We start from the raw sequence: 18,525 nt of genomic DNA on the forward strand, positions 1-18,525 counted from the left end.
TGCTAACGTACTCTCATCAGGTTTTGTTATTAATACACGTATCAACCCACAGGGTTATAATTTATATATCATGAACTATAGCCATAATTTGTCTTCGCAAGGTTCAATAACATAATAAATATTCTTCAAATCATTTTAGAACAATGATTATTCTATCTGGAAATACTCAAAACATAACCTCACTCAGCCAGAGTCTCGCTTTCGCCCAGTGCGTTTGCCCCGCCGTCTGCCTGCATCGCCTCGTCTCACTCAGGGAGATTCCGGCGCAGCCCTGTTCTGTCACCGATTCCCAGATTCTAGCACCACACTCTGTCCTAGGAGTCAGGTTATTTTTAAGGCACATATAAAAGTTTATCAATGAGAAAGACATTCTACATAGGAAAAAGCAACTGTACTTTTCTATCGTATTTACAAAAGTGAAGTCTGGTCTGATTACCAACCAGGAGATTTGTTTTTTTTTTTTTTTCATTGTCGCATTAAAAAAAAATCCGTCAAGACTGTGTCTGGGATCAGCATGGTTTCAGGATCTGGGCAATATTAGGCTCTGTAATGTCCTGGCTACAGAAGATAGATCTGAAAAATTGAAAGAGGGGAGGAAAAAAGGATATTAATATGATTCCAGGGAGAGAAAAGACATAGGTAGATCTTTTAATTGAATGAGCAATTATTATTTTGTAAACACTTTTGCAAAGACAGTATTGATTTTTTAAATAATATTCCTTTTCTTCAATTGCAAAATTTTAAGATGTACAAATTTTTATACTAGTTGCAAATTTTAAATTATATGTGGGTTTTAAATACCATTTATAAAATTCAAACTATGAAAATGCAAAGGAAAAAGTGATACTTACTCATATCCATATTTTCCAGATACATCTATCACCATTTCTGCTCCCAACTTATTCCAAGAATGTCCAAACGAGTGCTTCTTCCAAATGAACTCAATACTTGTTATATTTCCAACATTAACGTCTGCATCAATTAATCTTGTATAAGTCATGCCTGGCTTCAATGTTCCACTGTAAACAGAAAAACGAGACTCGTAATCTGTACTGGGTATTCTCATTGCCAAAGCGAAAGACAACATCTGTGCGTGTACCGTGGAGGAGAAAGTTGTATGTGCTGGCATTTGCTTGTAAGGAGATTTATTCTTTCTATTCCTATTGGTCAGCATCTCAGAATAGCGTGGTTCTGAAGCTTGAGAGAAGGGTGACGTAAATGGGAAGCCTGACCAGTTGATTTTTAGGGGATGCCAAGAGAGGCATTATCTTGATGAGTTCTCTATCATGAAAGATTCTGGTCTTGGCTTTGTAGTATCAGACACCAGATTTTACAGACACTGGGAAATGATCAAATTGTTAGTGATGGACTAATTCATCCAAAACTGATTTATAAACTAGAAGCTTGTTTATTAGTTTACAATGAAGAAATGCTTCCTTTTTATTAACCAGAATGCTCTCCTAGTCTTCCCCTGGTACCTTTTTCATCTGTATAAAAAGATGTTTTGGTGAGCAAAGCAAGAGAGCAGAGAGAAATGGATTATCTTGAGGCATAAAATATATTTTATCCAAGCCAAAATTGGACCAGATGAGATTTCCTTATTCCTGCTCTTTCCTTATTCTTTTGTTAATTTATTGTCTCCACTAACTGGAAGATAAGTTCTCTGAGAGTAGGACCCATGTCTGTATCCCTAGCCATTAGAACAACTCCTGGTACACAGTAGGCATTTGAATGTTGGTTGAATGAATGAATGAATATTGCTATTCCTCGATCCTATCTTATTCCATTACATGTAGAATTAATTGATTTAATTATCAGAAGACAACTTTTCTTCCACGTTCTTAGGGGTAATCTCCCTGCTGCTTCCTGAACTGCCTTCTCTCGGTGCACAGCAGTGCAGCCCTCCACGACGGGGTCATTAGAAGCTCAAACAGCTATTATATAATCTACATGAAGGCAGACTCTTACAGCTTGACTGAAGACTAGGACTAGGCTAGCATATAAATTCATTTAGCTGACTTCATGTTCAGATGAGACATCTACTGTGAACCTGAAATGCTTAATTATTGTTAAAAGAGGATTGGTTAACTGTATAACTATATAACTTTATAACTATATAAAGCTGAGTTAGGTAGCTAACTATAACTATATAACTATATAAATATATAATATGTACATATACATATGTATGTATATATATATATAGTTATATATATATATAACTATATAACATTACTCACAGCTTCTTTAGACATTAGCAGTACAGAAATGTCAAAACATTCTCACAGGCCTTAAGAAGGACAGAAACTGTATATTCATCCCCACCTGCCCCAGGCCAGGTGCTTTTGCTCAGGTACAAACTGCACAGCCTTGGGCAGTGTCTGTGGGCCTCAGAGCCACAGGCACATGACTGTGTTGAAGAGCTTTGAGAGATATGAAGAGCAGGTGGAAATGAGATACGCGAAGACAGGGAAGGGTATTTGGAACAAGGAATGGCCTAGGTGAAGACAGGAAGGAAGGAAAGGGTGGGATCTATTCCAGTCTGGGTGGTGCCATCAGAATGAACTGGCTGAGCCGAAGATGAACGAAGCCATCTGGTGGGAGACACAGCTAGAAAGGTGAGCTGGGGCCTGCGCCTTAACTAGGATTCAGACGTTTGCTCACTGAACCCAGATTTATAAGCAGTTGCGCCAAGGCAAGGCAGAGTGATTAATCTGATGAATATTCCAACTGATAAAATAACCACGAAATCTCTGCTTTTCATGCCTCTGCCTAATATTTGAAGATGATGAAAACCACAGAGGCGAAGCATTTAATCCATCCATTAGTTTGCAAAAGAGTGATATCTAATTAGTGCATATAATGTTAATTCTAAAATGAACTACAGAACTAAACAATGAAAGTGAAATATGTAATATAAAAGTGCTAAGGCTGATCAAAGAAAAGATCAAGGAAAACAAGATAAAAGGTGACCATAGCCACAAATATGCAGCGAATGTCTCCAATGAATCATTTCTGCCTTTGACTGTTCCAACACGTGTCCCCTGTCTGCGAGTACCACTGAGTTAGGTAGCTTACTAGAAATCTGGCAATTGATATAAATGTCTTATTTCATAAGTAATTTGAAATCTACACACATAAAAATATATGCCCAAATTTGTATAATATTAAATGGACTGGATAGCCAAATAACTACATATCTGGTTTACTCTTCCATTAACTTTTTTCCTCTTGCTATATTATCTAGATCTGTCTTTTCAAGTTATCATTACCTAACATTTTCTGTTTGTAGCTTGAACTGTGGAGAAAATCTATATCATGATTTCTATTTTATATCTGGAAAACATGAAGTAAAAACAAAAGTCAAATACGACAGGAAAAGGAAAGACGGAGCAGCTCCCTGAGCCAGTCTGACCGAGCGCCCAGCACTGCGTTACCTGCAGGTCCCTTGTCCTCGCCTACCTGGCCATCTCCAGCTCCCCTGTCCTTCCGGCCGTTCCACCTACACGGAGAAACAGGCTCCCTTGAGTGGCGTTGTTTCCAGCAAGCTTGACAGACAGTTTGTGCCTCCAACCTTGAAACAGGGTAAAAACAGAGAGAGAGATAGAGAGAGAGATAGAGAGAGAGAGAGAGAGAGAGAGAGAGAAAGAGAGAGAGAGAGAGAGAGAGAGAGAGAGAAGAGAGAAAGAAAGAAAATAAAGAGTTAAAAATATGTGAAAAGCAAGAGAGCCTGGGCTCTTTAACGTGAATGCAACTTTCAGGGTTAAAGTATAACAAGGCTGTTGTGTTCATAAAAAGTACTTGAGCTAGCTCGAGTGAATTCGGTGAAAAACTACATTTGAAAATACATATAAACGTTCACATTTTGATTTTCCGCAAGTAAATAGTGTAATGATGTTTTTAAAAGAAAATTCTCCAATTTTCCAGGCACTGTTACGACTCTTTAAAATGGAAGTTGTGTGTCTTCTTCTGTCCATTGTCCTTGTGTTCTGTGGTATGTGTTACTTTCTGTAGCCAGCTTTTTATTTGCCATAGTTGGACAACTAATCCGGAAAAGATCTTGAAAACCTACTGGGCAGGAAGGTCTGTGCTTTTATAATGACCTTATAGGCGGAGTGAACTGCTGCTTCCTTTCCTGCAGGAGCATGTGCTGGGGATGCCTAGTCCTGCACAACCCCCCAAAAGGATAATTCCCTTGTAAATGGTCAAGTGTAACTTTAAAAAAATGTAGAGCTAAACAGAGTTTTCATTCTGAATTCTGAAATTGTTGCATGCTTAATAACATGTTGAAAAAAAATGCAATTCTTCATAAAGTTGTTTGAAAAGTATCTGAAAGGGGTAAAACCTACCAGAAAGATTATTCAATGGGTTAATCATTGCCGAAGAATACTCTTGGCCCCTTCAGCCCGTTCCACTGCAGTAATGCCCCCACGGTCACTTCTCCACCGACACCAGTCTCCCTAAGGGCACTGATGATAATGGGTGCTTCGTCCCATGAGCTCTTGTCTCTTCTCCTTTTAGTATGTTTGATGCAGTGAATGCATCTTCCCTTCCTCACCCTCTTTCTTTTCTTGGCTCTTTTAACACCGATTACCCTTCTCCCTCTCTGCCCATTCCTCAGTCTTCCTGGCAGGGGCCTCTTGCTTTGCTCTTTTTTTTTTCTCAACTTGACACAGTTTTCTTGGGTAATTACATCATTGACTTTCGCAGCTCCGAGGACTGTCTAAACACAGGTGACTCTCAAATCTCTATCTGTGGACCACAGCTATCGCCAGAGGCTGACACCCGTATCTCTACCTGCCTAGTGGGCGAGTCCAAAAGGCATCCCAAACCTGACATGTTTGAAACTGAGCCCATCAGCTTACTCCAAACCAGCCTCTCTTCCTGTTACCACGCTCAGCAAACGGCACAGAATCCACCCAGCCAGAATCATCCTTGACTTCTACTTCCCGTGTCCCTCAAATCCATTCACCAAGTTGCTTTTTGCTGCCACCTCCTAACCTCTTATTCTCTCCACTTCTCTCTACCCTTATGCCTGGATTTTGCAATAACTGTTGTATTTTTCCCTCCCAGCTTTATTGCGACTGAATTTATATATAACGGTGTGTCAATTTCAAGTGTATAATGTGATAATCTGACGTACATATATTACAAAATGATGAGCACAATAAAGTACGATAACACATTCACTACCTCACATAGTGTGAGGCAACACCTGTTCTAACAGGTTACTCTGCCTCCATCCATGCAGCAACTAGAGTGATTGCTCTAAAATAAAACAATCTGATAATCTTAATATTCTTCCGTGGCTTTCCATGAGCCCAAAGGCAAAGCCCAGACTCCCCCCATAGTGCACAATTTCATATTTGACCCAACGTACTTCTCTCAGGCCTCATGTCATATTACTCTCCTCCTGGTCCCTATCATCCCGGCTCTCCTTTCAGTCATGGCTCTTTCTTACCTCCAGGCGGTTCCTTCTGCCTCCCATACTCCCATTTTCTTCTCCTGTTGACCCATCTTTCAGGAGTCGGTGTAGAAATCACGGTCCCTCAGAACGCTCCCCCGACCTGGTCATGGAAGTTCCTCCTCTGTCTCCTAACACAAAATTTCTTGAAACCGATAACTTTATTTATTTATTTTTTTTTGCTGTCTTCCCCATTAGCCTAAACTCACCATCTTTTCCTTCACTGCATCCTCAAAGTCTGGCCCAAAGCCCACTTATTTAGTAGACCCTCAGTAAAAACTGTTGAATTAAAAAAAAAATGAGTACCTTAAAGCACGACAATAAAACTTAGCTATAATACTTACGAGCAAAAGGGGAAAGAGCCCCAGTGTTTAAAAAATAATATGCTCTATTAGGCTTCCTATTTTTGAGGTGAAATCTATCAGCAAAATGACCCATCGTTGGGCAACCTTCTTCAGGGCAATGGAAGCAATCTCCCTGGTGACAGAAAATATGAGGCAATCAGAAACGTAATCAGAAATGTTGCCCTTCAATAAACTTATGCTATATTATTCAACTATAATAAATCTTTGAAATTTAAACAAAGTGTATGCATTTAAAAATGACTAAGTTGCCTGACAGGGCACGCTGCCCGTTTGCAAAAACAAAACAAAATAAGACAGAAACAACGGAGGAGAAAAAAGTAGGATGGCCTGTCAGTAAAACAGGTAAATGATCTGAATAGACAATGCACAGAAGAAGACGCTCGAATAGTCAATAACGATGTAAAAAGATGCTTACTCTTACTAGTTGTCAGAGATGTGCCAATTAAAACAACATGGAATTTCAGCAGATTTGAAAAATTAAAACGATTGGCAAACCCAGGTACTGGTGAAGACTGGAGTGGGGGATTCACATTTGCTTCTGATGACATAAACTGACAGACATTGCAGAGAGTCATTTGGCAACCCCCGGAAATGCACGAACGCTGTGACAATTTCACCTCTGTTATATGCCCTAAAGAAATTTCCACCCAAGTTCATAAGGACACGTGCAGAGGTGTTTATTGCCGAATTACTTCCAATAACAAAAAATGGAAATAGCCAAAAGGCACATTAGTGGAGGAATGAATAAATAAACTGTGGCTGATTCCTACGAAATAAATACATAGATCTATGTAATCAATGTAGATTTCAAATTTATAAAATTTAATGAGAAAAGCAAATCCAGAAGGATATGTACAGTATGATGTCATTTATTTGATATATATGTTTCACTTCAAATTCTGACTTAGGGTAGGCAGTGAGGGCATACAAGTTACCTCAATTCTTCAAATTTATCTGTATGTTTTAAAATCTAAAGCAAAACTAACAAGATGTTAACTTTTTAAAAAATCTGGGTAGTAGTGTTTGAACTTTTAGATTTATAAAACATGGACATTTGGACTAGGACTATAGGAAAACACCCCTACTTAAAACTCCATTTTTAATGAAGGAAAATAATAACAGCTCATATTTACTGAGTGCTTACCACGTGACAGGCATCGTTCTAAGCACTTTATGTGATTTAACTCAATTAACCCTATTTTACAGCGGTGGAAACTCAAGTGCAGAGAAGTGAAACAATTTGTCCAATGTAGCACTTTGGGTGAGCGACGGAACAAGAATGTGCCTAGGCAGCTTGGATGCTAAAACCTCTCCTTATTTTTTTAATTCTACATTACGTTACGTTATGTTACGTTACATTATATTATATCACGTCGTTTTATTTTTGTGACAATTTGGGTAAAAGTACAATAAAACATGTCAAGAAGATTGACTCCAGGTTCTCTAGTCTTGTACCCATAACTTGCATCCGTGTGGCACAGGAGTCTAAGATTCTCCAACCGGGCAGATTGAATCCCGTTATCTCTGACTACAGCATGACTCCGAGGGTCTGCCTCCACCTGTTTGGTCAGCTCCAGGACCCTTTTGCCACGTAGGGCAGCATCTGGGCTCGTGGAAGCCAGAGGTGGAAGAGCAGGAGGCTATAGAGGGAAATGCCAGTGTTTGTCTGTCAAACTTTCTGAGAACGGAAGTTCTCAGGGCACATCCATCGTGAATAAGAAAACTGGCTCCGGAAACGGCGAGGACGGCCTGAGGGCATCCGCTCACCGTGCTCTGCAACGGCAGGGAAATGTTCATTCCTGTCCCAACACTGCACTTAGTCACCAAGCGCTATTGCTTACAATAAACTTCAGCTGGAACCCCTGTGATGTTTTTCTACCCTGATAAAACAGTGGTCTCTAAACACAAGAGGGAAAATCTTTCCACTTCCCACTACAAAATAGATTTTCTTTCCCCTTTTCATAGTGATAACCAGATGAAAAATATGTTTAGCTCAGATCTGGCACTGTGTGCTTTATTACTCGAGTAAAATCAGATTTAGTATTTTGTCACGTATTGATCTGTATGGAACTCCTGTGAGCTGTCCATGCTTTAGTTCTGCACTGTATGAATAATTAAATTTTAATAAAATAATTTTAATGTTCCAAGTGAATAGCAACATGTTTGGTTGTAGTTATCGATTGGTTCAGCTTTCTTGGGGCATCTTTGAAGATGCCATTTAAAATATATAATATATACAGAAAAAAATTTTGCCCTGGACTTATTCCTGTTACACAATAGCATCTAATTACTGCATAACAAATGGCCGAAAAAACAAAACTGGATATAATCTTCAAAAGAGCTGAAACAACCAGAATACAAATGCTTTGTTTAGTTATTTAAGCCCTTCAGCAACCCCAGCTACTGTTCAGTACTCGACACAGAAAGAATCTACTATCTCCTAAAATGGCAGATACAATTATTTTTTTTAACCACAAACACAAAGTCCTAATTTTTAGTTGGCTGATCATGCTTCAAAAAATGACTCGCTAATTAAATTTCACTGCAAAATGCTTTACTTACTGCTTTAAAAGATTCATAGGATCTACAAGGATAAGCAATAAATGCATCAGGATTGAGAATGCTTTCCATATAAAAGCGATGACTCCGGGCATGGTTGCAGTCAAAGAAGGAAGACACTTCTGTGAAAAGAATTTTCAGTTAACTCATAGCAATGAACTGCTTAACTAATAACAGAGAGTATGAACCATTTTTTTTTTAGAAAAAAATAACTTCAAATGACAGTATCTTGACTTGGGTCTAAACGGTTATACCTTGTGTATAGGCTTGGATATTGCACAATATTTATCAATATTACATAACATTTTCTTTGTATCAAAGAATTCTTTGTGTGAATCTAAAGGGACATTCAAGCAGGATAAATAAACAAACACAAACGTAGATGATCCTGTGCTCTGACATTAATATCCCGCAAGCTTCCCAGATCTCTGACATAAGCACTTAGAGCTTTAAGCGTCCCTGTGCATGCAGCATCTCCACCTTAGACCGATTAATTCTCTGTCTCTCCATTTCTGCAGCAAGGACCGAACTCCCTTCTACTCAATCACAAAACAGCCAACAGCGTCAACCACTGCACACCTTCAGCTGAGTTTCAAGGTGTGGCAGGTGGGAGGTGTCAGAAAGAATGCTAAAGACAAATTCGTTCTGTCATTGTCAGGCATTACATTATTGACAATATTTAGGATTATTGCAATAATATATGATAGATCAAAACACATTCGTGCATTCTGAAGTTATCACAGCATCGTAGTCATTTGTGCTCTCTTAACCTTACATAACAACATGTTTACTGTATGGCACAGACTATCATTCCCAGGACCTACACAGCTTGGTTGATCTTTGAGAAACTAGATTTTGGTTTCAGTATATGTGATAAATCACCACTCTCTGACAGTGGCCTCCAATGAGTCACTCACTCCTTTCTAGGTCCTCACCCTTTTGCAATATCATGTTACCATTCATTCCTCCCTTCTAGAGATGAAGCCTATTGTTTTCCCCTTCCTGGGTTACAGGCTAGTCTTGTAACTTGCTCTGACCAACAGAATGTGAAGGAACTGACACCGTGAAAGCGTCAGAAGGTCTCTTAAGAGACTTTCCTGTGTCTACACTTGCTCTCTTGGAACCCAGCCTCCATGTTAAGGAATCCAGGTTAACTGGCTGTGGAGAGATGCCTTGAAGGATCACAGATTGCTTAAAGAGGGTGACAGGTAACAAGACCCCAGATGAAGAAGGCCTCCTGCTCAGCTCGGCCCAGCCCGGCCGCTGGCCAGATGCGATTGCAGGAGATCCCTCAGCAGACACGACGCAAAGCTCTAGAGTCTCAGCAGAACTCTGCCTGAATCTCGAGTCTTAGAACCTTGGGCATAAAACCATTGTTCTTTTAAGCACTATGGTTTGTTATGCAATAAATAATTGAGACAGCATAATTTCACAAATGCAACACAGTCAGCAGAGATCAATAATTAGCATCGTCCTTTTTTGAAATGAGGACTTTGCTTACATCAGGTCTTTTTATATACAGATTTCTGTTCACAATTAATTTTGATTTAGACAAGACGGTTCATTAGAATATAGGGAACAATGAACTTTGAAAGTAATGGTTTCTTAGTAATAAATATAATGTAAGATAGAAAATCTTGAAGACTTAAAACTCATCTAAAGACTTAACATGATTGATAAACGTGCTTTTAATCCAATAAAGTTGTAGAAAATCTTATGTCTCAAAATGCTTATGACAAATGCATGTTTTACTTGAATTAATTCTCTACAGAATTTCGAATGCTCTGTGTATAACACTAAATATAGTTATGTAAAGGAGTCTTATAATCTATATTTTATCCTGATAGGAAGGATTTTAAATCGTAATATGGAAAATAATAAGAAAAATTAGTTTTATATTGGCCTTTTAAAAGTGAATGTTGCTTATCTATACTAGGTGGGATTGATTTTAATTCTCATTTTGAGTATCTACAAATTCACCAGTGTTTTTTAAGTAGTCATTGCAAATAGATACTTTTAGTCACATTTACACTTTCAGAACAGATATTAAAACTTTATAATTTATCTCTAGTGATGAAAAAGAAATTCTAGCTCCTCTCAATGTCATGGTCTGTGTATTTTTCCTCTATATCAGCCAAACAGAAGATCAAATAGTTATATCATCTACATATTCTGACCACAGGGGATGAGGTAGTGAGATATTTAGAATCATCCATATATTTATCATATCATCATACTATTATGTATGATTATATTATTATGTATGCTATATTTCATTATTTCCATGATGATGATATATAGAGATAGGGAGGAATGGGATTCCCAAATAATAACTGTTTTGGTGCCTGATAGCTAAGTGCTCTGTAGATATTATTATTATTGGAAACCACTATGAAAGGTTAAATACTATTCGTTTAATTTGTGATTAACTTAATTTGTGATCCAGGGTGATTATTATAAAGTAAATCAAATCCTCCCACAACTCCCATCTCACTTGAGTGAAAGCTGAAGTCTTTCCTACCATCCACAGGCCCTGTATTACCTCCCTCTGGCCCTGGCCCTGGCCCTTCTCTAACCTCAGGCCTTACTACTCTCCTCTCTTTCCCTTCCCTCCAGCCACAATAGGCTTCTCATTGCCATGAGCCTCCCAGGCAAGCTCCTGCCCCAGGTCCTTTGCACTTGCTACCCCCACCCCTCAGCCTGGAATGCTTTTCCTCCAGGTATCCACATGGCTAACTCTTTAGGTAATCCTTTCAATAGGAACTCCTTGGCCACTCTCTCAAAAAATTCCTTTCCCCACCTCACCCCTACCGTCATCGACCCATCATATTCCCATCCCATGCTTAATTTTGTCTCCTTAGCACTTACTCTATTATTGTTTTTCTAGCATATTAGAATATTAGCTTCATCAGAAAGAGATTTTTGTCTTTTGTATTCATTCCCATATTTGCTATTCTTAGAATGTCTAGTACCTAGTAAGCACTCGATACATATTTGTTGAATAAAAGAACCCATCCTTCTCGTTTATTTTGAATAACGACAATATGCCAGACACTCTGTTAGGCATTGAGGATACAAAGATAACTAAGATATGAACCTGGCCTCGCAGATCTCACAACCGGTGGGAGCTTCATACGTGCAACAGTGTTTTGGGCTAAAATATAGTTTTATATTATTTTATAGTATTTACTATATGATATACAAAAGAATGTGAATCCTGCCCAAGGAGAGAGCTGGGTGGATGTGTAACAGCGGCCTTCATATTTTAGAAAGTATTTACCTTCCTTGTAAGCGTTGAAATCAAATTTAAATAGAGGTGTAATTAAGTCTTTACATCCTGGCATGTGTTTCCCTCCATTTGGGTAAAAGTCAAGGTGACCGCAAGCGTTAATAGTTCCGGCACCTGAAATAGATAAAAGCAGGATGATCGCCTCTAAAAATTCTCCTCTTCGCTTCAGTGTAGCTTCTGTGTGTGTTAAAAACTTACCGAACTCAAAGAAGAAGCGAAGTGCATTCGTATGAATAACGTCGACGAAGTTGGCATCTGAGGGGTCCAGCCTGACTTCGTGTGGGGTGTTGTGGAAGTAGGGCCCAGCTGGGTCCAACCCTAGGGAAGAGCGTGATGCCTATTAAACCAAGCCCTGTTTTACTTAAGAGTGTGTTGACGGTGTTGTTATTTTCTGGAGGAGAGATGGTGAAGGCAAGGTATTCTTTTCTATTAACTATATGATTTATACATGTCAAACACCACTTAGCACAAAGTACGAATACATAAACTGAGTATATAAATGCAGGTCTGTATAACATTGGATTCCTACACACAAGCAAGGCTGTGTCTAGACAACACCAAAACAGCTAACAAAGTCAGAAAAATTAAAGTGGCTATTCGAGGGTCTATATATGGAATAGCATATAAACAATTAAGGTTATCGATTGAGATGACCTTGAAAGCAGCATGTGCAAGCAAAAAATAATAATAATAATAAAAGGAAAGAGCTTTTCAGTATGTAAAGATGAATCTACAAAGTGACACAGTTAAAATGACAGAATCTTAGTCCTCAGCTAAAGCTCACTTAGTTCCACTTCATTATTTTACAAATGAAAAGCCCGACACCCAGCGAAGTGAAATGACTTGACAAGATCACCATATGTTAGAGGCAAATGGACTAAGAGCCCAGGAGTCCAGACTCTCAGCCCATCGTTTCTGTTCAAATGTCTAGCAAAATAAAAGTAAGATATCTAGAGGTCTCTAAAAGGTCACGACCATTCATATAGCCACTCACTTACACATTCAGCAATTATTTTTGAAGCACTATGTGCCAGAAGCTAGAGCTTAACCATTTGAGATCTGAGTTCATTAGTGTGTATGGATTTGGGTGCCTGTGTGTGTCAGCATAGAGGGAGTAATCTCTTCTCAATTAGGGAAAACACTGAGGCTGTCTACAGATTAAAAAAAAAATCCTAGAACTGGCTGAATAACCCCCATGCTACAGTCATTTATGATAACTCCCTGCCCATTAATAAATAATTACTGTGGACACAGGAACTTATGCATGTCTTAATATCTATCATATTAATTTTGTTTTAAACTAGTTTTATTATAAAGTTAAAATATTTCTTGAAGTTTCAGTTCTTTTGTTACTCACGGAACATGATTTTTCAAAAACTCACCACTTAGAAGGAATATAAATTGCATTATGTTACATAAATTACATAAATTCTTTGGACATTCAGAGAGCCTTTAAAAATTTATTGTTTTCTATTTACTCAACATGATAATTCACTTGGCAGAAAAAATTGGAGTTATACAGTATCTGATTTTTGAAATAAGAATTAGGAAAAACATATCTTGACGAATTTATTGTAACCTGGTGTGAATCTTTAATACATGTATGGCAATGTTCTTCCCTTTAAATTATGGCTTAAATGCCCCACAGGCTGTGTAGGCCCCATGAAAGTTCATCTTCACAAGCTGTATGTTTTTCTTTCCCCAGAACTGGAAAACTGAAAGGGGGTGGATTTCTGCCACCCAATGACTTCAGAATAAAAGTACAATTTTATTTTCTTAAATAAGAATGATGGTGATGGGCTGGGGTTGGAATTGGGATCAGAGTGCTGGGAAAAAGAAAAAAATTTTAGCAGGAAAGCCTGTTATATTAAGAGATTGCAGAGGCAAGACACATTAAACCCAATTTGGAATTCTTAACTATTTTTAGAAAAAAATATTGTAAAATGAAAATTTAATTTAAAGCATATATATATGTGTGTGTGTGTGTGTGTGTGTGTGTGTGTGTATGTGTGTGTAATACACAGAACTGCAGTTTATTGTTTTAATAAACAGAAAATGTGCACCTCCTACTTGCCAGGCCTGGGGTAGGGGTGGGATAAGGGAGGCTTTCTAAATAGTTCAGAGTCTATTAAAAATAACGGGCACATGAAAATTATAAGACCATGTGGTACAATTTTTTTATTTTCAAATATAGTAGAGTCATATTTAAAAGCGTACAGAGAATTAACTCTGCCCCAGGAAGACACATTTGATATGAATCTTGAAGGGTAAGAGTATGCTAGGGCGAGACAGGAGCACGTGGAAAGACACAGAAATATGAAAAAAAAACATGATGAAATGTGAAATGTTTATATGACAGGCCGAGAAGCTGTAGACAGTGGAAAGTTTCAAGCACCAGAATGACCCGGTCTGTGTTAAGAAAGATGATGTCACTGGTAGGTCTTGTGGAAGACTGGGCTAGGGTACCAGCCACAGACGGCCAAGATCCAGGCAAAGGATGGAGAGAGCCTAGGACAGTGGCCAGGGCCTGAAGCAGATGAAGGAGACGTGGGACTTGTTGATTGACTGTCCATGGGAGATGAGGAGGAGGGGGAGGCCCGCCCAGCTTGTGGATAATGGAGCTGATATTTTGATCTCCATCTATCTGATTCTATTAGTTTGGAAGTCAGAGTGCAGGGAAGGGATATGATTATTTATCACCCTCAAAGCCTAATTCATTGTATATATTTTACTCTGCAACTTAGTTTTAGACTTAACAGTATATCCAGGATAATATTAAAAATTTTAGCAACTGGAATGGCACGGGCACAGGCTTTAAACAAACCAGTTCCATATTGCCAGCATGTACTGGGTGAGCTGTGACCCAGATGTGTCACGGACATCCTTTCAGGACCATGGGTGGGGCTCTAACTTGTTCTTTGTATTAGTGAGTATGGAATTGCAAAGCAGGGGATATGGTCATAATGCACTCAGCCGCCCCCTACTGGTGGCCGATCATACAGTCTCCATTAGTTTTGCCGCCACAGATAGTGCTGTAGTGAATACCCTTGAACTTGGATCTGTACGAGTACTTTGAAAGCACTTGTTTTAGTTATAGTTTAGATGAGTCACATTTCCTTGTATTTTACATTCGCTTCTGATACTTCATTTGCTGTTCAGAAACTTGATTTCACGTGTAAACAAGTATATGAACAAATTCAAGGCCTAATTCTAGGGCAGGCTTACCAGTTATTCTTCCAAGGCCTGGTGTTCTTGACCCAGCTTCCCCAGCCAGATGCGCTCCCAAGCTGTGGCCAATCAAGTGCACTTTCGAAGGGGGATATCCAAATTTTTTCTGGACGGGATTTTTTTAAAAAAGGAAAACAGAACAAATATTTTTAAAAGAGCAGGTAGAATGACTTAACTATGCTTAATATAAAAAAGGAGCTGCCACGTTTCTCCCTTTCCCATACAGGATGGGGGCCGATAAAGTGACAAAGCGACCTCCACCTCTACCGATATCCTCATCTGGCTGCAGGCGAGAGCGTCAGGCGGGCCTGGAGGAATTCCTTCTGTCAGAGCCCCTCTGCCGGCAGTCAGGGCCTCATGGTCTCTGGGACAGAAGAACAGCCCAGGGATGACGATGTCTGTGGCTTCCAGCCCATGCCCATCTTTCCAGAGGCCCAACCCTTCTGGCACATCCCCAGCATGGGCAACTCAAGCAAATGTCTGAGAAGACATGGGATCTAGAAGAGCCCACAGCTAAGGCCCCAGGTTCAACGAAGAAATTCACAAAAGCGTAGGACTGGTTTCCTTCTGAAGAGGAGACGATCCGATTGGATTTCATTCTCTGTGCACGAAGACCCACTCTATGCGTCTCCTTGCCCTCCAGGCTCCTCTGACAGAGTGGGAAGAGCAGATAGAGAAGTGTGGGGGTGGAGCCGAGTAACGAACGGGCTCTGTGGTTCTTCTCCAGGCCGTTTCATAACTGTGCTCAGCCGCCCGTCTAATAGCTGCCAATCCTGTCACTCTCTGTCCCACTGCCTTGGATTTCTTCACACACTGTCCCTACACTTCATCAGATCAGGCACACTGTCTCGCTCACCACGTACCTTCAGTGTCTAGAACAGTGCCTGGCTCTCAGCAAGTGCGGAGTAAAACATTTGTTGAATGAATGAGTGAATTCTCTTGAAGAATCAGAAAGGGTCATAAATCTTTAAATTTTACTTCACTGCATTTTGTGGTGGGGAGTTGCTTTCGGTAATGGCAGAGCATTTGAAGATCTATGAATGTCTCCGGGTATATCTCTTATAAATAAAATGTGTAGATTAAAGAGCTGCACCTGGACTGGCCTATAGACCTAACTAATTCACTACCATGGAACCCAATTTCTGTTAGAAAATGCATTTCACATTCTAACAAACAGCATTTATAAGATGGAAAGTAAATAATTATTAAGGATAGGTTTACAATGTGATAAAAACTAACAGAGATGGTTCTATATGCTAACCAAGGTAGTGACCTTGGTGGGGGAAAGGTCAAGGGAAAGCACTTGGTGAGGAGCCTGTGAAGGGACATTGCCACCAAGTGGCACTTTGTATAATCACAGGCACTTCTCAAGAAATAACTTCCCTTTTCTGGCCACTATACACGATTGCTTATTATTTCGCATGTTCGGTACTTGTGCAAGCTAATAAAAATAACACAAAATGGCCCCAAATTATTGGTGTTATGATGAATAACCAATTAAATGTAATTTAAAAAGGAACTCTCCTTACCATGAGAACGTCAATAAAATAAGCCACCTCAGCACCGGCAACACGGAGATTGTTCACGGCGTGGATGTATTCCAGAGAACCGTTAATCCAATTTAAATTAATGCAGTTCACATCTTCCACTTTTAGCAACACCTGGTACAAATATTTAGTGAAATGATTAAATAAATAAGAGTTAAGGAAACCTAAGTGCCCGATTGATTCCATAATAAGAAATCACACTAGCAGGTATTGAGAACCTACTATGTGCTAGGCCCTGTCCTAACCCTTTTACACATATTAACTTATTTAATCCTCATTGACAGATAAGGAAACTGAGGCACAGGTAGGTTAATTAACTTGTCCATTATCACAGAGTTAGTAAGTAGAACCACGATATGAATTCAGACAGCCTGATTCCACCACGCTACAAGGCCTTATAAATAATTAATTGTGTGCTCTGTTAGAAGTCTATTAATATTGAGTATAAGAGAGGAAAATTAAGTTCTTAGAGTGAATTTAGTAATTTTTTACCCTTAAATTAAACAAGAAATTGATCACACTATTCAATTTTTGTGGAAGGTGAGAATTTACTAAAGAGTGATTTTAAAAATATGCTCTCATTATAATCTATGCAAATCATAATAGATGAAAATAAATGGGAAATGGGTAATTCACTTCAGGCCTTGGAACATGGACAATGTGAAGGACTGAACGGAGGATTTCTGTAAATGTGGATCGATACCATGCAAAGCATGTTCACGTGAGACACAAAGCTTTCACACTAGTGTAAAGAAGAGTTTATTCACACCATACATTGCATATGTCTTGCTGCCATTTTCCATCTGAATTCCATCCAGGTATGTTAATATGGGTCACCTTGTCTGTTCCAAAGTATGAGGCTTGGATAGTTAGGTGATTAACTGCACTGATCTCCTGTTTCAAGGGAAAAGAGATTCAGGTAAAATAATAATGCAAAATCATTTAACATCTAGTAGAATTATTCAAAATCTGCTCAAAAGTCTTCCACAAAATTTAATTTTTAACAGCCTTCTTTAATACATGTTAACCAAGGAAATAGTGACTGTTCCACATTGCAAAAGTAGCAAGAAATTATTAATGCATTACAAATTGCAATACGCAAATTTAATCGTGAGGAAGGAAATAAAAATGGTTTTAAGGCAATGTTTGTAAGACAGTGTTGGGTCAGTTACAGTCAGAATTTCAGTAAGCCTTACTTTTGTATAGCATTTCTCAGTTGTCAGAGTAATTCATGAGATTTATCTTATTCGAGACTTAGAAATGTGCTACAAGGGTGCCACAACAGACTGGCCACCCCACTTTATGAGTGAGGACTAGAGGTTAGACTCTCACCACATGAAAATATGTGATTATGTTTAGTATTCTTTTGTATTACTTATATTTTGTTGGGTTGTTTTTATAAGCAAAGTCAAATTAAGTAATTTTTTATTAAGAGAAAAATTAATGGGCACAAGTATAAGCAATTCTATTGAGAAAAAATGAATAATAAGCAAAGAGCAAGTTCGACAATAGTAAATCCTGTAACTGGAAAACAACACATTTAGATACTTATGAAATTCAAACAAATTGCCTATTACGAGCTGCCTGTGCTTAACAGCGATACGCAATTATTCAGACAACTTGCTGGCTGGTTAAAGTATTTCCAAGGCTGTAAGCAAATGATTATGAGAATAATAAGCTGGTTTACATGGCAGTTATAGTATGGCTAACACATCTGCGTGTGTGTCAGGAATTGTTCTACTTTACAGAGTAGTTAGAACATTTAACCCTCACAACACAGTGAGGTAGGTACCAATTTTACAAATTAGGAAAGGGCGCAATGAGAGACACTTGTCCAAAAGCACTGTAGCTAATGAGTCCTTAACAGAGTTCGAACTCACATCGTCTTTCTCTGAAGCCTTGTGCTTAACCACTGGGCTCTCAACTGACGGTGCTTTGATCTGATCATAGTGCTCTCTACTGACAGGGCTCAGGCCACATGTGAAATTTGCTAAGGCAAATTTAACCAATAAGGCAATAAAACCAATTGTATCTGGGCTTTCTCAGAAGCACTTCTCTGCTAAGCAATGGAAT

General features: G+C 38.9%; 1 protein-coding gene across 1 annotated transcript in view; it reads right to left on the reverse strand.

Moving 5' to 3' along the window:
• Window positions 1-486: 486 nt before the first annotated feature.
• Window positions 487-18,525, reverse strand: part of PNLIPRP3 (pancreatic lipase related protein 3) — a 30,226-nt gene continuing 12,187 nt past the window's right edge. Inside the window, exons 3-12 of the mRNA XM_039872417.1 lie at window positions 17,227-17,346; window positions 16,435-16,566; window positions 14,903-15,011; window positions 11,876-11,995; window positions 11,669-11,791; window positions 8,392-8,510; window positions 5,809-5,941; window positions 3,463-3,574; window positions 852-1,019; window positions 487-573 (exon numbers count right to left, since the gene is read on the reverse strand). Coding sequence (XP_039728351.1) covers window positions 510-573; window positions 852-1,019; window positions 3,463-3,574; window positions 5,809-5,941; window positions 8,392-8,510; window positions 11,669-11,791; window positions 11,876-11,995; window positions 14,903-15,011; window positions 16,435-16,566; window positions 17,227-17,346 — 1,200 coding nt within the window. The 3' untranslated portion in view covers window positions 487-509. The remainder of the gene's footprint in view (window positions 574-851; window positions 1,020-3,462; window positions 3,575-5,808; window positions 5,942-8,391; window positions 8,511-11,668; window positions 11,792-11,875; window positions 11,996-14,902; window positions 15,012-16,434; window positions 16,567-17,226; window positions 17,347-18,525) is intronic.

This window comes from Pteropus medius, unplaced genomic scaffold (assembly GCF_902729225.1).
Source record: "Pteropus medius unplaced genomic scaffold, Ma_sr-lr_union100, whole genome shotgun sequence".
Classification (NCBI taxonomy): Eukaryota; Metazoa; Chordata; class Mammalia; order Chiroptera; family Pteropodidae; genus Pteropus; species Pteropus medius.